At 42.0% G+C, this 26,499-nt stretch overlaps 1 protein-coding gene across 1 annotated transcript in view; it reads right to left on the bottom strand.

Moving 5' to 3' along the window:
* Window positions 1–3,465: 3,465 nt before the first annotated feature.
* The window catches only part of LOC126236992 (protein takeout-like), a 100,882-nt gene continuing 77,848 nt past the window's right edge, over window positions 3,466–26,499 (bottom strand). The window contains exons 5-6 of the mRNA XM_049946716.1: window positions 17,568–17,717; window positions 3,466–5,997 (exon numbers count right to left, since the gene is read on the bottom strand). Of these exons, the coding sequence (XP_049802673.1) occupies window positions 5,834–5,997; window positions 17,568–17,717 (314 nt within the window). The 3' untranslated portion in view covers window positions 3,466–5,833. The remainder of the gene's footprint in view (window positions 5,998–17,567; window positions 17,718–26,499) is intronic.

Raw genomic sequence — 26,499 nt, forward strand, 5'->3', positions numbered from 1 at the left:
TGTAATGTCAAATGGCAAATCGAAGATTCGAACTGTGCGAATGCCGAAACCAGCATGTGCAACGGTGACTTCACCAACTTTTCCATCAAAATGTTTAAATTTCATGACACTTCGGGAAGACTTAACTATTTCCTTGCACGACTCGACACTAAGCAATTTTACAAACACAACACAAGCTGCAATCGACAGGTGGATTCCTATTATATCATTAAAAAAGAGCTTTAAATCTCCTTCTAACCAACTCTCTACTTCAAACGACTTCGGTCGACCATATCGAGTATCAAAAGTAAGTTTCAATGTATCTTTTCGACTTGGTTGGGCCATCACTACATGCTACTCATTACTTCTCGAAGTGTACTGCAAACAGAGCTATAAGCTGCAGCAAGAGCAGTACTTACCACGCGGAAGCACAGACGGCGCAGCGCACACCACACTACGCTGTGAGGAGAGGTCGTGAGTCGTGCTTGGGTAGCTCATATGGTAGAGCACTTGCCCGCGAAAGGCAAAGGTCCCTAGTTCGAGTCTCGGCCCGGCACATAGTTTTAATCTGCCAGGAAGTTTCACTGTGCACCCTCTATCGAGTGGTGTTGTGGGGTGCAGCTCGGTGTGAATTTATTTATACAGAAAAGTGACGGCAGGGAAATTACATTTATTTAAAAAGCTTTTCAGTAGAACAGCGTATAATTACCTATCAGATGTAATTAAGCCACGCCACCACAAACAAAACTGATGCTCTCAACACTTGGTACAAAAAGCTTCAACACATGAGAATTTGAAACAAAAGGAAATATATGTATGATGAGAAACACTTAATAGCGTTCATCGTCAGTGAGGTATCGTCCAAAGATAACCGTCCCACACCAAAGGCAGCGAAGTGCTTCGATACAACAGACATTAGAGATGTCTGGCTGCAATTCGCAACGACGAATGGGAGGCGTTATGAAGACACTCGCTCTCCCAGAATCGCAGTGCCATCCCACGAAGGTTGGCATAGAGCCAAACATGGACTGTTCGTGACCTCTGATCAAGCAGTCAGCACCATCTAGTTCGGACACCAGTGCTGTTCAACTCTCATCAAGTGATGCTTTACTGTTCAAAGGCAACTGTAAACATTCGGCTCGTTCCTGTGGCAATGGACTGTCGAAAGTGAAGTACATAGTTTTATCATTCTTGTAATGAAGTGAGCTAATGTTTCATGGGTTCTAGTTCTGATCTCCCCCTTCCAGAACAATCAAAGACCCACACTTATGGCCGGACGACTGTTGTTTCGTCAGGTCGTAACAGGCAAGGAACGTGATGAATGTAGATCCCTACCATTCAGATGGATTAATAGCAAACCGATTCTGTACCACGCATCGAAGTTACGCTCTACACAAAAGCACAAACACAGCATCTCCACGCAAGAGACACTTTTTGCAGTTAGGAAGGATTCGTTGCGTTTCTCTGTTTATAACCTCGCAATGCCAGCCAAGACAATAAGTAAGGGTGAACCACACGACGTCTGTAAATGAATAACAGACTCTTATTCCAAACGAGCTCATCCTCTACACGACCAGACACCATCTTACCAAACTGCAGTGCCCTGTACAGCTAACCATGCCAGCACACCGAACAGGGCATTACACCTCCAAATGACTCCTCACACTATTGTGTTTTAACCACGCTGCCCACAGAACGGTACAAGGCGCACATGAGCCTCACTGGCTGGAGCAACCGGATCTCGAAGTGTCCTTACGACCAAGCTCACTGACGTCGCAAAGGCATTTACGCTTGTAGAAATCGACAGCTAGGTACAGATGTGCATCTTTGCGGTGATTCAGCAACTTAAGTACAAGCGTAATAATTTCAGCAGCGAAACCACTCAGACACCATTCGGATTTGGTTTGGTGAAGAGTTGTGTACCTGAAAGGACAACTAACTACCACGTGCTCAAGCAGAGCCAACGGATGCACTTGATAGTACAGTAGGATTCTGTACTATTAGGTGAGACAGGCGCCTCAGTGCCCTCGTGTAATCGCAAGTGAACACGCCCCACACGAGAATACATCCATAACCTGTCTGGAGCGTGTTCTGTTGGCAAGCAGAAATGCTTATATCGATTGGTTTTCTTACCATCGGCATGTACGAGCCGCAAAACATCAGTTCCAGAGCGTCCGGCTGCGGTATTTTTGCCACCACGCTAATCTCTGTGCCACGAAACGAGGACTGAAGTGAGGTACAGGTATGGAACTGTGGGTTCTGCACCCAACAGCAGAAAAGAAGGGTGTTGACAGCATGGTCTCTCCCCAGTTGTTGCTGCCAAATATTGTCTTGGCGAATTATTTGCTGCTCTGTGAATTTTGTTTTTGCTTTTACAATAGGTGACAGTCAACAGCGACAATCTGTCATCGTGTTGTTGCCACGGTTGTTGACACTGGTGGCGTTGCCTTCCCCTGATTCACACTTGTAGTCTAGTACCGCTTCGATCTCCAAGATGCACTGGCCCCTGCGTCGAGCACCAACGATCTGACATCCGTTGCACTAACATCAAGCGTTTCTTCTTGCTAACTTCGACTAAGTTGCCGACGACCATTGGAGACAGTCTAAGATCAAAGTCATGTGACAGACTGGACTATCAAATTCTCCAGGCTCACAGACGCACACTCTCTCCGTCGAGGCACTTATCTCTGGTTCAGTTACCTGCGAGTGTATTAGTGCCAGCTACTCTGATAGTCTGACTTCACTGTAGAACTTCAGCTAGTTTGTCTTTGTGTTTCGATTGGTGCGCGCTGTATCGAAAAATACCTCTTGGCATAATATGTGTTATGTAATAGATGGCTAACACCATTTTAAAAAGACCCTGTCCTTCTGCACTGCATTGCTCTTATTGTCTCTGCAAATAAGTAAGTTGTTTCTGTGGTGCTTTCCATGTATCTCTAAGATCTGCAAGCGTGTATCAAGTCGGCTGAGTATCACAATATTTACATAACACCAACTACAAAGACAGCAAGTATCTCAAGGTTATGCAGTGAGAGGGACGCCATAGCAGACAAAGGAGGAGGAAGTAATTAGAGGTCTATTATGCTTCCTCTGGCAGTCTAACAGCAGGAGTCATTCTAAGGAATATGACAGAACTAAGATATTTGCCTTTAAAATGCTAAAAAACTCAAGCTTACCATGAGGTAAACCTATACTATAAATCAAAAGAAATCCATTATATCCTGAGAAAATTATAAATTACTTTGCCGGAGAATATGAATTTAAAAACCGTTACGAAGGGACTCATCACACATTTCGTATTTTTTAAAATTATCTCTGATGCCATATTAGAGTACATCCCGCATGTAATGGGTATACACGGGAACTGTTCACCTCGCTGAACACGTTTGGTCATCCAAACTCCTGATTATGTAAAACAGCATCAGTGGTCAAAATCTACAGGTAAAATCTAAAAGTCAATTTTATTGAAAATTTACAGTACTCCTTTATTTACATATGACATACTCGTGTATGACGTACAACTAGTAAATGAAAACATTATTACAACAGGAACAGTCATGCATGAATAATTCTTTTTCCTATGCTTCATCCGTTTACAGTTACAGAAAGAACGAAAGGATAAAGAACGCTCTTTGGTACGTATTTTAGACTATCACTTATGGGAGTTACGGGCTATAGGCGTAAATGTGTGCATGGATAATGTGGCGATGTGATAGTAACACTGGACTATTGATTTGAAACACTTTAGGAAAGTGGTCATTGCGTATTTCCGTAAAAAGGTAAAACAGCTGTTTGTAACATTTTGCTTCAGAAAGATACAATATTCAGTGACTGATGTGGAAACGATTATTACCAAGCTTCTTCATGGTACAACTAATTGTAAGACTCTTCTCCTTGGTAGCATGAATTCTCTGATTATTTCATCGTAAGAATATTTCAGACTGAACAAAGAAATGTGGTAACACTTATCGTTCAAATGGGACGACGTTTGTGTAGACATCTATGCAAAGAAGATACGCATTGCATAGTTGCAGTATCTCACAGCATAGCTGGAAGCCATATTCAACACCTATAAACTTCACCAGTGGCTGGACGGTAATCTGCAGCGAACAGTCTCAAACAATCATGTAAATAAGTCTTCTGTAAATCAATCAATACGAGATCCGTTCCAGATGTCGCAACCAAAGCGTAAAATTAAATACGTACAGGAGTACTCTGATCAGCCAGAACATTATCACCACCGACCTAGTACCTATGTAGACCCGTTCAGGCGACAGCAGCTTCATCTGCAAGGAGCCACTGCTAGTCAGACATACGTATGGTGCATGTGGTATCAGTGAGCGTGCTGTCCGTCTGTAGAATGGGGAAGACGCGCCATCTATCTGAGTTTGAGCGAAGTCAGACGGTGAAGGCCAGTAGGCTCGGAATAAGCATTTCGGAAACTGCACGACTTGTCAGGCTTCGAGGAATGCTGTGGTGAGTGTCTTCCACACGTAGAGAAACCAAAGTAAAACAGCATCCAGACGTCGTGGGGTTGTACGGCCACTCCTCATTACATATGTTGGACATCGTATGCTGGGCAGACTGGTGAACTGGAGGAACTAACATCAGACTTTAATGCTGGGCAGAGTAAAAGTGTGTACTGTTCACATGTGCCGTCGCCGTTCTCCGTGTTTTGTGCGCCGTGTCAACAAGTGTTAGTGTTTTTATCGTCCAACGTGAACGGCTTCTTGTTTTTTGTTTTTTGTAACTACTTTCTTTGCCCGCCATTTTTTGTATTGTCTGTGTCACCTATATCATATTATTGTACCCCATAAGGCTGAAGAGCAGCGTATTAAGCTGCTGCCAGCCCGCCTTGTATGAGGTGATTAAAATTACAATAAAGAAAAAAAATAAAATAAAAGTGTGTCCGAACACACAGTGCACTGAACACTCCTAACGATGGGCCTCCGCAGCCGACGACCCATGAATGTGCCAAAGTTACACCGCGACGTCGGCAACTACGACTGACATGGGCACGTGACCATCGGCACTGGACAATGGCACAGTGGCAGAGCGTTGCATGGTCCGATGAATGCCGATATCTTCTTCACAATTCTGATGGAACGGCGTGAATCCGTCGCCTTCCAGAGGAACAGCTCTTTGACACCTCTACTGCTGGACGGAGGCAAAGAGGCGGCCGCTCTTTTATGCTCTGGGGAGCATTCGCGTGGGTGTTCATGGGTCCAGTGGGGCACGTTCAAGGCACCATGACGGCCAAGGAGTATCGTACACCAGCGTACACCCCTTAAAGACGATCATGTTTCCCCACGTCAATGGCATTTTTCAGAAAGATAATGCGCCATGTCACAAGGCCGGCAGCGGTGGGTTTCAATAGATGTGCTGGCCCCCAACTCACCAGACCTGAGATGTGATTGAACATGGCATCAGAGCTTATCGTCCCCCTCCCAGGAATTCAAGGGAATTATGTGACTTGTGTGTGCAGATGTGGTACCAGCTCCACCCAGCGATCTACCAAAGCCTCACTGCTTCCATGTCACCATGCGTCGCAGCTGTTATCCGTTGTAAAGGTATACATGCCGGCTATTATGTAGGTGGTCATAATGTCCTGGCTGATAAATGCAGTTGAGTTTTGCATTTGAGTTTCAATGAAAACACAGAAGAATAAGAGATTAGTGATTCTCGGCACTTTTTCAACCACGAGCGATGTCGCATGGCAAACTAACTAAAAAAAAGCAACTGTTCTTCACAAACTACCGCCTGCTGCAAAGTAAATGTTAAGTATGGCCAGGGAGGTTGAATTGGCTAACGACGATTCGGGATTAAACGGCCGCATCGTCGGCGCCCACTGCAGCTATCGTCTCCCGCCAGAGGGCAGCCAGATGTCGAGCGGGATGTGGGTGAAGATCTGGTTGACGAGGTCGATGAACACCTCGCTGAGCGCTTCGCCCAAGGGTTCCTCCAAGTCCGCCAGCACCTCCTGCCCGTTCTTGTTGAGGAAAGTGTTCAGCGTGTGCCCTGCAACATGCCGGTGATGTGTAACTACGCGACCTCTAAGCCGGAGAGCAAGATTTTTTGCATCTCTCTGTAAAACAACATAGCGACAACACAAATAAAAGACTGTGAGAGACTTGTTCTAGGCGAGCACGTACAAAGTCATACGCGCATGAGGCAAACTGGGCACATTTGTGGTGACTGTGCGCCAAGCTGAAACATAACCTGAAGAAAAGGTAGGGTAAGGTGACCTAAATATGATACTAAGTCACAAAATCTGTCTGTATTTTTAAAGAAAAAGAGTAACTGTTGATAATAAATTGTAAATGTTAGAGAATACAAGCTGCTTTAAAACGCACTGTATCTAATTCTTTAAAGTTACTAACGTAGACTAGAAAAAATAAGCGAAACTGTATCATTTTTGAACTAAAATTCTTAAATATGATACGTCCTGTTCAGAATATGATTCTGGTGCAATATTGTAATGTACACTGAAGATAGAATGTTAATGTCTTGTAAATGAAGCTCAGAGTAGACAAAACGATACATATGAATAAGTACGATTTTTCTGTGGTGTATGTTTCTAAGACATTTATGGGTTAAAATGTGTGTTGGAGTGAACTAAAGAAATTTATTTAGCCGTTTCTCCTATTTTTAACAGTATAAAGCCAACCAGTTATGAGTAAGAAGTTTTTTCAGTTATATTTAATATAGTGCAGAAATAAGAGATGCATGAAAGGGGAACGTTGTCTTTTTTCTTTTCAAGGACATCAACAGGACCGTTAAACACAAAGCAGATTCCTCGTTTGATATTTCCAACCCCAGTAGAAATTTGAGAGTTTGGCAGTTTTCCTGTTACTTCACTCTTATTAATAAGACAGAAATATGTATGTGGTTCTTTCAGACTCGTCCAAAAGAACATACACCATTTTGATCCACCAGCCTTTATGAATTAAGATACAAAGGAATTACAGACATTGGCTACAAGTGGGAATTGACTGAAATTAATGGGTGAAATTGAAATTTTGTGGCGGACGGGGTTTTGAACCTGGGTCTACTGCTTTATAGGCAGAAGCTCTGACCACTGAGCCATCTTTTTTTCATTTTGTTAGTTGCGTTTGGCCTGGGCGGACGTCAGATGACATCCGTTCAAGTTGATCGTTCATTCATTTACTCAGTTTTTTTTTTAAATTTTATTACAGAGGGCAAGCAGCCACCTGACCGAACACGCTGAGCTACCGTGCCGGAAATTTGGAAATTTATGGTAAGCTCTGCCTGGGACCAAACTGCTGAGGTCATCGGTCCGTGGATTTACATACTGCGTAATCTAACTTAAACTATCTTACGCTAAGTGCAACACACACATCCATGCCCAAGGGAGGACTCGAACCTCCGACGGGGAAAGACCCCAAGCGGACACAGTGGTCAGGGAAACTGCACCAACTACCCTGGCACGCCTGCCGTCAGACCCAACTTCTCAACTTCTCCCACACACTATCACACTACATATGTGTATAATTAAGGCGAGACGGCTAATGATCTCTTCAGTGTGGAACCACACCTTGCTCCAACTCTTACGGGAATGGGCGAAATGCCGCGAGTAATGAGGACAGTGGACACAGGACATTACGTTGGTAGTGTGTGGATAACTTGAGAATTTGGGTCTGACGGGAGGCGTGCTAGGGTATCTCTGTAGATGCAGTGACCATTGTGTCAGGAAGGATCAGTGGTCGGAGCAAGAGCCCCAGTTCGAATCCCGATCTGGCGCAGAATTTTCAAACTTTCGCCATCGCTTTCGATCAATGCCCGCTTGCAGCCAATGCCTGTTATTCCTTTGTATTTTAATAAGAGAACTGTCATTCTCATTGAAGTTAAAAATTATTTTGTTCTTGTCCACAGCATCTAGGGCAATAACTTCTAGGTCATTTTCCAGTACTTTTTATATGGTGCAGATGTATATGTAGCTGTATGAATTCCTCTTTGCCCTCGAAATTAGCCGGCCGAAGTGGCCGTGCGGTTAAAGGCGCTGCAGTCTGGAACCGCGAGACCGCTACGGTCGCAGGTTCGAATCCTGCCTCGGGCATGGATGTTTGTGGTGTCCTTAGGTTAGTTAGGTTTAACTAGTTCTAAGTTCTAGGGGACTAATGACCTCGGCAGTTGAGTCCCATAGTGCTCAGAGCCATTTGAACCATTTGAACCCTCGAAATTTAGCCAAGATATAATATCCTCCACGTGCATGTACTGTGTTAGTCATTACAATACCATCTGGTGTGGATTCTTCATAGGAATCGACAGCATCCATGCTGCTGTCAGAGAGATGTCGGAATCAGAATCAGTCTCCTCAGTTTCCTTTCTTTTTGCGTACTTGCCACAGCTTTGGCCACAGGCGTAATTTTATGAATCTCCTGCTTCTGGCCTCTGGAAGATTTCTTTTTCACCACTGTGTTTACTGCAGGAAGTGCGGTATCAAATGGTTGTTGTCGCTGGCGTAGGAAGGGCAGCAATCCTCGGTACACTGCTGTGTACCTAGTGGCTAGGCCGTAACCAACTATATCACAACTGGGCAACATAACTAAAGTATCACTTTTTCAAACACCGTGATTGCCTCCCATTATGACGCATAAGTTCGACATTCCGCTCAAAGGTGCCAACAACATAACTCTTAAATGGTGCAAAGTGTGGCGCCCTGCAGTGTCACTGAGGGGTCCGGCGACGCTTCAGACATGCGAAAAAGGGCCACACCTCGAAAGTTCGTGCGAGCTGTAAGGTGGGTTAACGAAGTCAGATTGACATCAGATTTCACCACAATTGTGCTCAACACCACCGTGGATGTCTCACATGATGATAAGGCCCTCATAGCCCCTCTCATCTAAATTTCATCCCTTCTTTTGACGTCTCTGCGATGGAGTTCAGAACGGCGACGCCCAGCGACGAAATCACGATTTTGTTGTGGATGACCGTGGAACACATTCGAGACACACCGCCGCGAATCGACACTAAAATTGCTCAGCAGGTGGCATAAAGGGCGTCAATGAAACCACTTCTTCCCTGGGGCGTTGATTCCCACACATTTCGCGGTCGAAAACGACAGTTCGCAGTGCGATGAACAAAAGGAAGATGGTCTTGATATCCTCTGGCACTGCTGACAGCTTCGGCAGTATTATCTAAAGTCGTTATGGGGCTGCATCAATACTTCACGTGATAGTTTCCCTTATGCTTTTTCAACTCTCCGGTTTTCCCGCCCCCCGTGGCGTGAACACATGAGAGTGCAACATTAATATGTGCATGAATAAAACGGCAAATGCTCCTGTAAGATCCCCCAGATCGACAACACTCTCGGTGCCGCACACACAACTTCGCTGAGCACGTTACAAAGGTACCTATCAGGAACTTCGACACCAGTTCAGCCTGACGACAGCTCTAGACCCTCTTGGATAGCTACACCCCACCAAATGGGTGTCTAAGTGGTTGCCTAACCCTCAGGCGCTTGACCAGGCTGAATTATGAAGGTACGTTTCTAATATTCTCAACGAAGGTGCGTTGGTGGCACCAAAATTGTTGAGAAACTGTGGAAGTGGGGGGGGGGGAGGGGGGGTATCTTAGAGAGACCATTTTCCGTTTTATTCAAGCACATGTTAATTCTGCACTATCGCGTGATCGCTCCACAGGAGGGGGGAAAAGAGGAGGGTTGATAAAGCATAAGTACCCTTTGATCTTCGGATTATATTAAGATTTGATCGAATGGTTTTGAATGGTCACCAGAGGTTCCAGCCTGTACACGAGAGCAAAAACTGTGTTCACGCTGCGCTACAGAGGTGTGTGAGCACGTTCAATGGAGATGCAGCCCCGCAATGTCATTAGAAAAGGGTTGAAAGGTCCGAGGGTATAAGTCGTGTCCAGAGTTGTCAAGTACATCTTCCTGTTGCTCATCGCACTGCGAAATGTCGTTTTCGGCTGCGGAACGTGTGGGAATCAACGCCCCAAGCGAAGGGGTGATTTCATTGACGCCTTTCATGCAACTCCTGAGGTGCATCTGAAATGTTTTCCTCGATCACCTACAAGAAAACTGCGTGATTTCAATACTGGCTGTCATGGTTCTGACTTCCATCGCAGACAAGTTAAAAGAAGAGGTGAAATGTGGGTAAGAGGTGCTGTGATGATCTGATCCTGTGACAGAATTGTGATGCATTTTGGTGCCAATGTGACTTCATTAACTTACACCTCACAGCTTGAACCGTGGCCTTCCTACATCTACATCAACATGGATACTCTGCAAATTACATTTAAGTGATCGGCAGAGGGTTCATCGAACCACTTTCACAATTCTCTATTCTTCCAATCTCGTATAGCGCGGAAAAACGAGAACCTATATCTTTCCGTACGATTTCCCTTATTTTATCGTGGTGATCGTTTCTCCCTACGTAGGTCGGCGTCAACAAAATATCTTCGCATACGGAGGAGAAAGTTGGTGATTGGACTTTCGTGAGAAGATTCAACCGCAACGAAAAACGCCTTTGTTTTAATGATGTCCATCTCAAATCCCGTATCATTTCAGTGACACTCTTTCCTCTAGTTCGCGATAATACAAAACGTGCTGCCCTTCTTTGAACGTATTCAATGTATTCCGTCAATCCTATCTGGTAAGATTCCCACACCGTGTAGCAGTATTCTAAAAGAGGACGGGAGAAGCGTAGTGTAGGCAGTTTCCTTAGTAGATTTTCTAAGTGTCTTGCCAATAAAACGCAGTCTTTGGTTAGCCTCCCCTCCCCCCTCCCAACGTTTTGTATGTGTTCCTTCCAATTAAAGTTGTTCGTAATTGTAATTCCAAGTTATTTAGTTGAATTCACGGCCTTAAGATTTGACTGATTTCTCGTGTAAACGAAGTTTAAGGGACCCCTTTCAGCACTCATATGGATGACCTCACACTTTTCGTTATTTAGGGTCAACTGCCAATTTTCACATCATACAGATATTTTTTTCTACATCGTTTTGCAATTTATTTTGATCTTCTGATGACTTTACTCGTCGATAATTGACAACGTCATCTGAAAGCGACCTAAGACGGCACCTTAGATTGTGTCCCAAATAGTTTGTATAGATAAGGAACAGCAAAGGGCCCGTAACACTATCTTGGGGAACGCCAGAAATAACTTCTGTTTTACTCGATGCCTTCCGTCAATTACAACGAACTGTGACCTCTCTGACAGGAAATCACGAATCCAGTGGCATAACTCAGACGATATTCCATAAGAACGCAATTTCACTGCAAGCCGCTTGAGTGGTACAGTGTCAAAAGCCTTCCGGAAATCCAGAAATACGGAATCAATTTGGCATCCCTTTTCAATAGCACTCAACACTTCTTGCTGGTAAAAAGCTAGTTATGTTTCACAAGAACAATGTTTTCTAAGCCCATGTTGACTGTGGGCCAATAGACCGTTTCCTTCGAGATAATTCATAATGTTCGAACACAATATATGTTCCAAACGTCTGCTGCATATCGACGTTAATGATATGCGCCTGTAATTTAGTGGATTACTCCTACTACCTTTCTTGAACATTGGTGTGACCTGTGCAGCTTTTCAGTCTTTGGGTAGGGATTTTTCTTCGAGCGAGCGGTTGTGTATGATTGTTAAGTATGGAGCTGTTGTATCGGCATACTCTGAAAGGAACGTAACTGGTATACAGTCTGGACGAGAAGACTTGCTTTTATTAAGTGATTTGAGTTGCTTCCCTTCTCCGAGAGTACCTACTTCTACGTTACTCATGTTGGTAGCTGTTCTTGATTCGAATTCTGGAATATTTACTTCGTCTTCTTTTGTGAAGGCATTTTGGAAGGGTGTGTTTAGTGACTCTGCTTTGGAAGCATTGCTATCGCGCAGAGAAGGCATTGATTGTATTTTGCTGCTAGCGTACTTTATATACGACCAGAATCTCTTTGGATTTTCTGCCATTTTTCTGCATGAGCTGACACTGTGATGTTTGAAACGTCGCCGAACACGAGAGTGACATCGTAGGGTGGCACGCGTTGGCACCATTACAGATGACGGTTATAAGCATCTTTGAAACAAATTTCGAACTTATATGTCAAAGTGGGAGCCAACTGCAGGTTTTAGAAAAGTGATCCTTTAATTCCGTTGCGCAGAGTATTTTAGAATGGAGCGTATCATATTTAAGCATGATATTGGCTGCTTAATAATTATCTTCATATAACAAACGTGACAATTATGAATAATTCAGCAGATAGAACACAGTTTTCTGTGTCTGTACACAAATTTGGTAATACATAGCTGCATAAATGTGGCAATTGTTCGAGAACTGTTTGCAGATTTATTTTCGGTCTGAAAATGCTTTTTGTCATAATTACTTTTTTACCTCCAGAGTAAAATTTCTAATGGAAAAATAAATTATGACTAGATAACGTGATAGGTATGTCACTCTTATGAATATACTGTTTGTACCATTTTTCGGGAGTTTTGGCTTTATTAGTTTTAAGACACCCGACCCTATTTCGTTGGGAACTAATAATTGTATTGTCCTATATCACAGCTATATATTTCCTATGTGTCAGCTGATGAAACTCTGTCAGTTTATTCCTGCCGCAAGGTACAACTTTGTCTTTGCTAATTAAAAACCATCGACAATATTGTTGCACTTTCTTTGGTACTGACAAGGAGTATATACACGAAGAGCACCGAACGCTGGAACATCACGACGGATGTGGGGCGCTACATCAAAACAATGTCTCTACTTAGTTTTGTTACCACCGAGTGTAACTATTGTCATTGTTGTTCAACGAAGATGAAAAAAAGGAGTGGAAGAACAACTTAAAGTCGCGAAGGTTAACCTCTTAGCATTTCCACAGCTTCATTATCTCGTTTGCTACCTGCTACAGATGATGGAAAACAAGCCAGACAGTCAAGGAATGATTGGTCTGTCGCGGACAATGTCGTTGGGGATAAAACACATTCTACAACTGCCCATGGATGGTACAGGAAATTGGTCGTGTCCTTTTTAAAGGAATCTTACCACTATTTCCCGGAAGATGTCTGGTGATACCAGGGAAAAATCTATATCTGGGTTGTCGAAGGGAATTTGTTTTGATGCGGCTCTCTATGCTACTCTGACCTGTGCAAGCTTCTTCATCTCCAAATAACGAGTGCAAGCACACTACTGCAATCGACATCCTTCTGATTCTGCTTACTGTATTCATCTCTTAGTCTCCAATTTCTAACCCCCACACTTACCTCTGGTACTAAAGTTTGGTTTTCTGTTAACCGATCATTTTTTTTAGTCAAGATGTACCAAAACTTTCTTTTATACCCATTTCTGTTCAGTACCTCCTTATTAGTTACACGATCTACCCTACAAACCTTCAGAATTCTTGTGATGCATCACATTTTAAAAGCTTCTATTTTCTATTGTCTGTTTATCGTCCACGTTTCACTTCCATACATTGCTACAATCCATACAAATGCCTTCAGAAAAGACAAATTTTCAGAAACTCTTTTCTTGCTATTGCCCAAATAGCAAAACTCATGTACTGCTTTAAGTGTCTCGTTTCCTGCCTAATTCCCTCATCGTCATCTTATTTAGTTCTATTTTATTCCATTATCGTTTTTCTTTTCTAGATATTCATCTTATCTTATCTCCTTCTTTCAAGACGCCGACCATTCCGGTCAACTGCACTTCCAAGTCCTTTGCTGTCTCTGACAGAATTACTGTATCGTCAGCAAACCACAAAGGTTTTATTTCTTCTCCCTAAACTTTAACTCCTACTCCAAATTTTTCTTTGGTTTCCATCACTGCTTGGTCAATGTACTATACAGCTACACTATTGATGACAAACAGCTGGAGACAGCGTCTGTCGTAAAATATTTAGGCGTAACTATCCAGTGCGACCTTAAGTGGAATGACCATATAAAACACATAAAGGGAAAAGCAGACACCAGACTCAAGATTCCACGTATCTCTGTCAGATAGGACTGACAGAGGAAATAGACAAGATACAAAGAAGAGCGGCATGTTTCGTCGCGGGATCGTTTAGCTGGAGACAGAGCGTTACGGAGATGCTAAACAAACTCCACTGGCAGACGTTACAAGAGAGTCGTTGTGCATCTCGGAGAGAGTTACTATTAAAATTTCGGAACACCACTTTTCAGGAGGAGTCGGACAACATATTACTTCTCCCCAATACACCTCGCGTATTAAGCAGAGGAAAAAATTCGGGAATTAGAGCCAATACAAAGGCTTACCGACAACCATTCTTCCCACGCACTATTCGCGAGTGGAACAGGATAGCGGTACCGAAAGTACCCTCCGCCATACACCATTAGGTGGCTTGCGGAGTATGATGTAGATGTACAGATTAAATAACATCGGGGATAGGCTACAACCCTGTCTCACTCCCTTCTCAACCACAGCTTTCCTTTCAAGCCCCTTGAATCTTGTAACTGACTTCTGGTTTCTGTACAAGTTGTAAATAACCTTTCACTCCGTTTGTTTTACCCCTGCTACCTTCAGAATTTCAAAGACAGCATTGCAGTCAAAATTTCCAAAAAATATCTCTATGTCTACATATTTTATAAACGTAGGTTAGCCTTTCCTCAACCTATTTCCTAATATAAACATTGCCTGATATAAGTATTGCCTCATATGTTCCTAAATCTCTGCAGATTCCCTACTGATGTTCCCCGAGGTCGGCTTATACCAGTTTTTCCGTTCTTCAGTAAAGAATTTGTGTTAGTATTTTGCAACCATGACTTATCAAACTGAAATTTTGGTAATACACATACCTGTCAGCATATGCTTTCTTTGGAATTGGAATTATTACATTCTTCTTGAAATCTGAGGTTATTCCGCTTGTCTCATACATTTTGCAAGCCAGCTGGAAGGGTTTTGACACGGATGGCTCTACCACGCGTATCGGTAGTTCTAACGGAATGGTGTCTACTTCCAAGGCATTGTTTCGGTTTAGACCTTTCAGTGCTCTGTCAAATTTTTCACGCAGCGTGTATCATCCATTTCATCTTCGTCTATGTCCTCTTCTTTCTATAATTCTGTCCTCAAGTACATCTCATTTATATAGACGCTCTACATACTCTTTCACCTTTCAGTTTTCCCTTCTTTGCCATGAACTGGTTTTCCATGTGGCCTCTTGATATTCATACAGGTTTTCTGCAAAAAGCTCTTTCATTCTCCTTTAGACAATATCTACCTTTCCTGTAGTGAAATATGCTTCCAAATCCTTAGGTTTGTCATCCAGCAATTCCTCATTAGACATTCTGCACTTGCTGTCAGTCTCATTTTTAGACGTTTTGATTCCCTTTCGCATATCTAATTTGCTGGATTTTTATATTGATCCCTTTCATGAGTTAGGTTCAATACGATATCCTAGGATTTGTGCTAGGCCTTGTTTATTTACCAGTTTGATCCTCCGCTGCTTTGATTGTTTCATCTCTCAATTGGTGGGTATCAACTGCATTAATTACTCACGGAGAAAGAAGAAATATACGGCAAGAGCTCGTAAAACAGGAAGTAAGGCACTATTCGATAAGTCTTTGTTGAATAATGGTACCTGCGTGTGTGTGAATTCCTAAGGGACCAAACTGCTTAGGTCGTTGGTCCCTAGACTTACACACTACTTAAACTAAAACTTAAACTAACTTATGCTAGAAACAACACGCACACCCCTGTCCGCGGGAGGACTCGAACCCCGGCAGGAGGGGCCGAATATTGGCACCTGGGTAGTCTCCCGTTCCATAAGTAGTCTGACTTTGATGCTTCAGAGCAGAAGTGGAGTAATTTAATCAAAGTAACAACTGCGGTGTTTAATGCTTTGTGTATCACAGCGCTGTAACAACTGAGCAAAACGATAATAATGTTATTAACTCTACGAGTGAAATGAACATAGTTCCATACAAATGAAGATGGAAGAATGTATTTCGACAAATGCATAATACACTGCAGTAAGCAATAATGGATTGGGCATTAAACATTACAACACTACCATAATAATAATAATAATAATAATCATTATTTTTAAAATCTGAGAAGTCGATGTAAGGATATAGGAAATTTATATTCACAACCATTTTCATTATCACTATCCCACCATCATGATCCACTGCTTCAAGTGTAGACATGTCTTCCGTGTTGCTCATCATTAATAAAACGTGATCTTTTCCGGTCAGCAGTCTTCTCACTGCTCAGATGCGGCATGCCACAATTTAAGGTGAATGAGTGTTCATGTGGCAACAAGTTATAAAAAATATTTGTTTCTTCGCCCTGATTGTCATATAAGAAACGAATTACTGCCAATACATTTACTTACAGACGGCCACCATGGTCGAATGGAGCCGGCGTGGTAGCTCAGCGTCACTGGTCAGATGGCTGGCCACTCTTTGTAATAAGAAACTAAGTGAAGTTCCTCGTCACTACATTTAAGAGGTGTGCGCCATCCGCACAGAACAGTTCACTAGAGCTGCACTCTACCAAAACTACGGTACACTACATAAATGAGGTAGTAAATAGTAGCATTACCCGTAGTATTGGTACAACGGGTTGGGGAGGAAACGTAAATGAATGTTTAAGAGAGAAAATGGAAGCCGATGACTTCTTTGTTTTTTGTTGGTTTGGTTGTTTGTTTGCACATAATTAGAATCGCACATCATTTGGTGTTAGTCCATGTGTATTATGTTTCCTTACAGAATATAAATTTCATTTTATAAGTCATAAAAACTAGATGATCGCGTAACTCCTGTGGTTTTATGATGTAAACAAAGCAATTACTTTTGATGGAAGGAGACTTTCATTGCACAAATACAGCTGTTGTTGTTATTTTGTAGTCCATAGAATTTTCTTCATCGTGATCAGCTGCAAGAGTTTCCTGTTATTACTGATAAAAGCGAAAGATGCTTACGAATAACAGAAACATGTTTTACGACATTTCGATGAAGTTTTTTGGCAATGTTGGTACATATTTGTTCAGCGTTCTTTTTTTTATCTTTTTGTTGAGAAAATAGCGTTTCCTGGCGCTATCTGGTAAATCTGTATTGTTTTCTTTATTTTTACCACAACATCCCACTGTTTCACGTTACAAATCAACAATTTTCGAATAAAATCTCAATTAAATATTGACAGTCTCAGTTTTGCTATAAATACTGTTTGTTCTCAAGTAAATGACCGGAGGACAACCATGCAGCACAAAAATTTCCATAGATTACCGTGTCCCTTATATATCCTCACATAGTTTGTAGACGGTTCGTCACTCCCGACATTTAGGGGACTCAGTAAGACACTGATCGCATACGTGAATAAAGCTATCGTTATAAGAAAACGCCCGATAGGTATGCAACACACCTAACATACAGATAACATGAGTACGTCGTTAACTGACCAAAGCTGCTAGGAAAACTATCGAAGTAGCATCAGACAAATTATCATCCACTTTTTTTTCTCTCACATGTTTGTGTTTCATGTACAAACAGTCAATTCTCATTTCATATGACTGTTCTTTACAAGCACAGACAGGTGGACAGATGAAGTACACAGTAGTTTCATCAAGTTGTCACGGAGCAAGATAGTTAGTGACTCACCTAACACCTTGTTGCCGTTGAACAGGTTGTAGAGATGTATGTGCATGGATGCGACGGTGAAGTCGACCTTCATGGTGACGATGCGCATCACATCGCGGCCACGAACGCTATCCACCACGTACCTCGTGGACACCGTCGTCGTCGTATTGCCTGAAAGAACAGTAGGAACCTGTTATTTCTATAGCTTCCCGTCCGTCTTTGAACACAGGGGATCAAGTAGTACTTTTACAAGCACTGGAGGCGGATACTGCACACAAAAGTTACACTTGTAGCACACACTTTGTTCGTGAAAGAAGACTGCACGAATTTGTCACGTTAGAAGCACATAACACATTTTCAAAATGCTCGCCGCTCGCTTTCACACACGCGTGTAGTTGTCTGGTGACTGATAGTTCCATCTTTACAAAGGACTGTCCCGGAATCCATACTTAATGCTACGTTGAATGTTTTCCAGATAAACAATTGCTTTAGGTGACACTCCAAACGCTCGAGATCGGGAAGCGTGCTATCTATCACAAAAGACACCAATGATTATACAACTGAAATACTCTGGATTTCTGCTTTGCATAGAACACGAACTGCTACTTATTGGGAAGGGCAAGGGTCTCTGGTTTGTAGTCTGATGTGTACCATATGGATTTTCAACTAGCTATCAATAATGACTGAAAAAGTCTACCATTTCATCTCTTTCAAATGTTGACTCATCTGTACATAAGACAGAAGATAAAGTTTAATAACAGCTCATCGGGGAAAGTTCTCCAATGGATCTTGCACACACTGAAAATTAGATGGACGAATGAATTGCCCGTAATGTGCTCTCCGTGATATGTATCGCTTCCTACAGCGATGTGTCGTTTGTTGATACACACCCCATATTCTTAGTCAGCCTGCAGAACGCACTCTTTCTGGTCACGAATACGAATGAGTCTTGATATAATTGAATCCATAATTTGTCGTGCTAATAACCCATGTCTCAGTAACTTATGCAGTGATTATTTTCGATGCGTACGTTAATATTACATGTAGAAAGTACGGACAATTTGCAAAGGAAAATTCGTCTTTTTTACCGACGGCTGAGTGAACACTTAATATGAAAGTTCTTTTGTATACACAAACAGTTTTTGTGCGGAAGTGGCATGCACAGTTATCGAATAGGCAGTCTGAATAAGCAGCCGTGCGCGACGAGTCTTGATAATTTGTTTAGTGGATATAGCAGGTGAGTTTTCCGTGACGCATCACAATGCTCTCTGCTAGTGAATGGAAACCTGCAACTGGAATAGGAAATCTAAGAAACAGAAGGCAAATAGCGTGTTCATTTCAGTTAATAACGGTTTTCGTGTAATCTTTCTCGAACTCAGTTACTCTATCTTCACTTTGTCATATCGTATGAAGCAAACATCAATTACTTTGTCACTAGAAATGCCGCATAAGTAATCCTACTTTACCGTATCTTTCTGCTGAGGCGTGGGATTCCCCTGTTACCAGATAAGAGCATCGTGTGCATTGGAAAAACCCTTCATGTGGAGAAGCCGCTTCATCAGGAAATAGGACTTTCTTCGGCAATGAGCCATCATTAATGTATGCTTGTCAGATCCATCTGAAGGAAGCAGAAATTAATTTGCTTTTCAGAGTCTACAGACACACGTTTTTGTAGACCCTGCCTATGATACGGATAGTATTTTGTTTCTTTTAGAGTGCACCGAACAGAAAACGGGGTCCTCTGTATCGATTTGATATGTTTCAAATGCTTGCCCGTGGTTCTTCCTCTTCCATACCTGGCATGCCCTCTGCTTTCCTCAAATCCGCGGCTTGTTCGTTGTTACATGACACGAGGGATCCCTCCTTTCTTAAACTTATACCGACGGAAAAAAGTTTCATTTTTGGAAGCCACTTCCTTCTACAGACGAAACGCTGCTTCGCCGTTGCCGTCAACCAGACGTACGTGTGTATGAATGTGCACTCTTTGCTTGAAAATTTCTTCATAACTAACGTCATTTCACGATTACTGGGAACAACTTTTGTTGTGGAGCTCACCACATCACATTCCTGCAGAATGACACAGGCGAAATACTGAATTCGCCCAGGAGCGCTGCCGGCCAAGCCTACAGGAAGTTCAGTGTTTCTAAGGTTTCGAGTCTCTTTCGAAGGTTATATCACTGATACTTTAAGTGTAGATTGCAGTTAACGTGCTTTGTTTAGAAAAGCAGATTCATTATATCAAGAGAATGTGATCGCTTCACGTATGAACTACTTCATACTATGTTCTTGCTACATGTCATTTGTGACGTACATAAAAGTAACAACAGCCGCGTAAATGTGTCTGAGACTTGGTACCAAGGAAGGCAGGATTGGGTTGCGATTGTGGGCTGGACCGAAAACAATTACTGTTGGTTAGTTTATTTTTCAGTCACGTACACTTTACTTGGAAATAACAACAAATGAAAGGTGATAATAAACTAATAAATGTTCCACGGCTGAAGACCTTAATGACAACAAATTCAAACTCTTTCTCGGCTGAAGGCCCCAATAGTGATAATTTAAAACTGTTTCACGGCTGAAGGCCTGAACAGCAATCTTTTAAGAACCAGTTAAACTACTTCAATCAGCATTTACAGTTATTAAAATATTTTTAAAAGAACAATCATCAAAATCTCACTGTTAGAATACAATTGTCTAATTAAAATTTTAAGACAAGTAACACCCATGGCTGAAGGCCTTAATGACAACAAAGTCAAACTGTTTCTTGCCTGAAGGCCCCAATAGTAATAATTTAAAAACTGTTTAACGGCTGAACGCCTGAATAGCAATCCTTTAAGAACCAGTTAACTTCTTCAATTTGCAATTACAGTTATTAAAATATTTTTAATGAACACTCATCTAAACCTCACTGCTAGAATACAATTGTCTAATTAAAATTTTAAGACAAGTAACACTCAAGGCTGAAGGCCTTAATGACAACAAATTCAACTATTCCTCGGCTAGAGGCCCCAATAGTAATAATTTTAAAACTGTTTCGCGGCTGAAACCTGAATAGCAATCTTTTAAGAACCAGTTAACTTTTTCATCTGGCAATTACAGTTATTAAAATATTTTTTAAAGAACAATCATCAAAATCTCACTGCTAGAATAGAATTGTCTAATTAAAATTTTAAGACAAATAACACTCACAGCTGAAGGCCTTAATGACAACAAATGCAACTACCTCTCGACTGAAGGGTCCAATAGTAATAAAACTGTTTCACGGCCTGACTATCAATCCTTTTAAGAACCAGTTAAACATCTTAAAACTTAAAATTACAGTCATTACAATATTTTTTAAAAAACAGTCATCAAATCTGACCATATTAAGAGACGGGGGCCGCTGACGTTGCTCCAAGAATCGACCAGGGTGAGTATCTCAAAACTTCGCAAGCGATGAGACAAGCAGCCAAGAGTTGCATTCACTTCACGAGATGGTAACTCAGACTAGTGGCAGTTTAAATTCGTGACCCATAATCATTTCTCCGAATATACCTAACGTGCGATGACCATTGCAACGATGGAATAACACACCCAAGCCGGAACCGGCGGTCAGCACTACGTCTTCAGACTCCGGTGTTTAGAGCATCCAGAAGCAGAAAGGAACCACTACTATCAGAGTAGGAAAAAAATAAAAAACACCACCTGGACCACAAATCAAGGAAGCTGTTGAACTACACGCCTTACCGGACAGCAACGGCAAGGCGAGGAAAAGTACACTGCCGTAACATACACTAAGCTCCAGGGCAGGTAACTGGGACGTTAGCGGCCACTAGGCAGGAAAAATACCACTGGTTGAATTTCACAAATAATAACGTGTAGAATGCTACAATTAATAATAAGAATTGGGGGAATGCTAATTAGGTTCGCCTTCCCCAAACGCTCCACTCGCTGCTCTTCATCTCGGCGACACTGCGAGCAGCAACAAGCAAGCAAATGGCGAGATCTCACAATGGTGGAGGTTTCACTACTTGAATTAAGGCCCACTGAACTTAAACTTCCTGGGTCCGGTTGACAACGAGGTTGTACCCCTCGCGACTACAGGCATTCCATCCGGCAGTGCATGCGTGCCGCCAATGGTCCCGGCTTGCTCTAGCGCTGCGCGGACCTGGCTGTTCGTCCGTCCCCAACCGAACTGCCGACCCACCGTTACCAGATATCGATAACCTCCGCTGCTGCCACTAACGGACAGACAACGCTTGCAAACGGAGTGGCGCCAATGAACACAAGAAGAAGACGACGACAACCGTAACTACACCAACTAAACGAAGCCAACCTAGCAACGGCACCAACGCGAGCCGCAGCACGGCTCAGTTGCTTTGCGTGGAACATGATTCATGGGTTTTCCATAAATTTTTGCGTTGTCTGTACATCGTTGATTGTCCATACAAAGCAAATACCGAAAAGTAATAGAAAATTTTAAGAACCCGCTCCATACAAGGGACTCAATTCTACGTCAAGATCTCCCCTTCACAAAGACTGATGAGGATCTTTTAGACAAACAAGTCAGATCGCAGACCCTGCTTCTAGTACTTCCTCGGAGAAACTGGACGGAAAGTCACTCAGTCTCATAAGATTGATTGACAGAGAAACAGTGGTCCGGCTTACTGTGCTAATCTCCTGGCTCTCCTTTACCACACCCAGTGAGTCAATAAGCACAGTGGTCTGCCAGCATCACGAGGGTCTTCAGTACTCTCTACAGTGTTTAGATATTTGGAAATAGGTGCACAGAAGATTGAAGAGTGACATTAATACTTTTTAAGAAATATAACGTTAGTTTGATTGTTAGTGAAGCAGCAGGGTTGTAATATGGGGTCGCACGGGGTACAAGAGAATGACAGACTGACAAACACCAGTCGATGTCATAGAGGTAGGAGTCTTCCCTATCAGCTGTCATCGCGCTTTCTCTGATGACCCTAAAAGAAAGAAACTGTGAAAGAGGTTATAGAGATCACATAATACAAACGTAAAGGGCAAGTCCCAAAGTCAGCTAACTAAGGGCTATTATTAAACAGTGGAATCGTGTCTGTGAGATGCGTTTAGGTTTACATTTTAACCTGTCATGCGTAGAATAGTGATACCTATGGGTCGACGCTTTACAAGCATGATAAATTAAACCTTGAAATTACCATTCGTGCAAATTAGTCCTCGTGCCAAAAGTCAGTTTTAACACTGTAATATTCTAACACGCATAGTCCTTGCAAGTTATTGCATCAAGCACTTTAACTGGCAGAGAGAAAATAATTTTAGCATGGCCCATATTTGGTCCCAAAATTTTACCGACTTGAGACATACAGCTATATACAAAACTATCAGTTGTAGGGTTGCAGTAGCATGTTTATCAAACAAATAAAGATGAAGCAATTGAAAGAAATGTCTTATTTTAGACAACGCACTGTAACAAGTCTCCAATTCCCTACATGTAAGGTGCGGTATCAACTTAAAAAGCTATAATGATATTCATAACAAAATTATTAAAGTTCAGCACATGTATGGAACTATAAATAAAAACTTAAAAAATAAGATGAAGAAAGACACGAAATTAAAGTTTTAGAAGAAAAACGGCTTTGCCTCTCTTTCTCAATGACAGTTAGTCTTGAACTGAAAAGAAAGACAAAAGCAGCGTACAGTCGGCTGAAATGGTATTTTTGAGATCAGGCAAATGTTACTCAAGGAGGGATCTTATAAGAAATAAGAAATACGGGAAGAAATAAAAATATTGAACTTAGCCGACAACGTGGAAGCAACAACCTATGGAAGAAGACAGAATTCCAGTGACTGTAAACAACTACAAGCCTTCAGGGAAAAAAAAGAGATGTTGGAAGACCTAGGAAAAGGTGATCTTAAAATCGAGAAGTTGGAACAGGCATATTGCGTAATTCTTGAAATGAAGAAGAAGAAGAAGAAGAAGATAAACATGATGTAGCATGATGATGATGAGGTGCCATAATCCGAGGAGCGTAGGGGACGACGCGGGAGACCCGCACCACCGACTAGCCAAGGTCCTAGCGGAGGTTGTTTGCCATTGCCTTCCTCCGACCATTATGGGAATGAATGATGATGAAGACGACACAACAACACCCAGTCATCTCGGGGCAGGGAAAATCCCTGACCCCATCGCGAATCGAACCCGGGAGCGCGGGAAGTGAAAATGCTACCGCAAGGCCAAGAGCTGCGGACATGAGGTAACATACTCGCCCCATACTACTTGCAATACAAGATTCCCTTGGCACCTGTAATGAGATAAAAGAAAATAACGAGAAGAGCGGAATGTGAAGAAAAAGAAGCAAATACCATTGTTTACGTAGTTCATTGGGTAACAAGTAAGGAATTTCACCGGTCTTTCCTGTGAGTATTTCCTCTTTCATTGTAAACACGTGTAGCTGAGAGCATTACGTAAAGGAAGAACGGCGTAAGCTACACCCTTGGTATTCTACTTAGATACAGCGGCATGGGTCTAACTGCAGATTGTATTTTTGGGGGTGGTTGGAAATTGCGTTTATCGTCTTATCTGTCGTCGTGGGCGTCTTGTAAACGTTAAAGACACCGCAATGATATAATGATATAGTGATATAGTGAGAATTAGTGAAGTTCGGTGGCAGGAGGAACAAGACTTTTGGTCAGGTGAATACAGGGTTGTAAATGCAAAATAAAATAGGGGTAATGCAGGAGTAGGTTTAATAATGAATAAAAAAATAAGAGTGCGGGTAAGCTACTACAAACAGCATAGTGAACGCGTTATTGTGGCCAAGATAGACACGAAGCCCATGCCTACTACAGTAGTACAAGTTTATATGCCAACTAGCTTTGCAGATGATAAAGAAATTGATGAAATATATGATGACATAAAAGAAATTATTCAGGTAGTGAAGGGAGATGAAAATTTAATAGTAATGGGTGACTGGAATTCGAGAGTAGGAAAAGGGAGAGAAGGAAACATAGTAGGTGAATATGGATTGGGCGTAAGAAATGAAAGAGGAAGCCGTCTGGTAGAATTATGCACAGAGCATAACTTAATATACACGGTTGTATACACGGAAGAATCCTGGAGATAGATTATATAATGGTAAGACAGAAATTTAGGAACCAGATTTTAAATTGCAAGACGTTTCCAGGGGCAGATGTGGACTCTGACCACAATCTATTGGTTATTAACTGTAGATTAAAACTGAAGAAACTGCAAAAAGGTGGGAATTTAAGGAGATGGGACCTAAATAAACTGACTAAACCAGAGGTTATACAAAGTTTCAGGGACAGCATAAGGGAACAATTGACAAGAATGGGTGAAAGAAATACAGTAGAAGAAGAATGGGTAGCTCTGAGGGATGAAGTAGTGAAGGCAGCAGAGGATCAAATAGGTAAAACGACGAGGACTAGTAGAAATCCTTGGGTAACAGAAGAAATATTGAATTTATTTGATGAAAGAAGAAAATATAAAATTGCAGTAAATGAAGCAGGCAAAAAGGAATACAAACGTCTCAAAAAAGAGATCGACAGGAAGTGCAAAATGGTGAGCAGGGATGGCTAGAGGACAAATGTAAGGATGTAGAGGCTTATCTCACTAGGGGTAATATAGATACTGCCTACAGGAAAATTAAAGAGACCTTTGGAGAATAGAGAGCCACTTGTATGAATATCAAGAGCTCAGATGGAAACCCAGTTCTACACAAAGAAGGGAAAGCAGAAAGGTGGAAGGAGTATACAGAGGGTCTATACAAGGGCGATGTACTTGAGGACAATATTATGGAAATGGAAGAGGATGTAGATGAAGATGAAATGGGAGATACGATACTGCGTGAAGAGTTTGACGGAGCACTGAAAGACCAGAGTCGAAACAAGCCCCCGGGAGTAGACAACATTCCATTGGAACTACTGACGGGCTTGGGAGAGCCAGTCCTGACAAAACTCTACCATCTGGTGAGCAAGATGTATGACCCAGGTGAAATACCATCAGACTTCAAGAAGAATACAATAATTCCAAACCCAAAGAAAGCAGGTGTTGACAGATGTGAAGATTACCGTACTATCAGTTTAATAAGTCACAGCTGCAAAATACTAACGCAAATTCTTTACAGACGAATGACTTATCTTAGAAGAAAGATGAAGAAAAGGCAAACTTAAGTTTCTAGCATTTGTATACTTAGAGAAAGCTTTTGACAATGTTGACTGGAATACTCTCTTTTAAATTCTAAAGGTGGCAGGGGTAAAATACAGGGAGCTAAAGGCTATTGACAATTTGTACAGAAACCAGATGGCAGTTATAAGAGTCGAGGGGCATGAAAGGGAAGCAGCGGTTGGGAAGGGAGTGAGACAGGGTTGTAGCCTCTTCCCGATGTTATTCAATCTGTATATTGAGCAAGCAGTAAAGGAAACAAAAGAAAAATTCGGAGTAGGTATTAAAATCCATGGAGAAGAAATAAAAACTTTGAGGTTCGCCGATGGCATTGTAATTCTGTCAGAGACGGCAAAGGACTTGGAAGAGCAGTAGAACGGAATGGACAGTCTTGAAAGGAGGATATAAGATGAACATCAACAAAAGCAAAACGAGGATAATGGAATGTAATCGAATTAAGTCGGGTGATGCTGTGGGAATTAGATTAGGAAATGAGGCACTTAAAGTAGTAAAGGAGTTTTGCTATTTGGGGAGCAAAATAAGTGATGATAGTCGAAGTAGAGAGGATATAAAATGTAGAATGGCAATGGCAAGGAAAGAGTTTCTGAAGAAGAGAAATTTGTTAACATCGAGTATAGATTTAAGTGTTAGCCATGTATGGAAGTGTAGCCATGTATGGAAGTGAAACATGGACGATAAATAGTTTGTACAAGAAGAGAATAGAAGCTTTCTAAATGTGGTGCTACAGAAGAATGCTGAAGATTAGATGGGTAGATCACATAACTAATGAGGAGGTATTGA

The sequence above is a fragment of the Schistocerca nitens genome, chromosome 2, assembly GCF_023898315.1.
Source record: "Schistocerca nitens isolate TAMUIC-IGC-003100 chromosome 2, iqSchNite1.1, whole genome shotgun sequence".
In the NCBI taxonomy this organism is placed as follows: Eukaryota; Metazoa; Arthropoda; class Insecta; order Orthoptera; family Acrididae; genus Schistocerca; species Schistocerca nitens.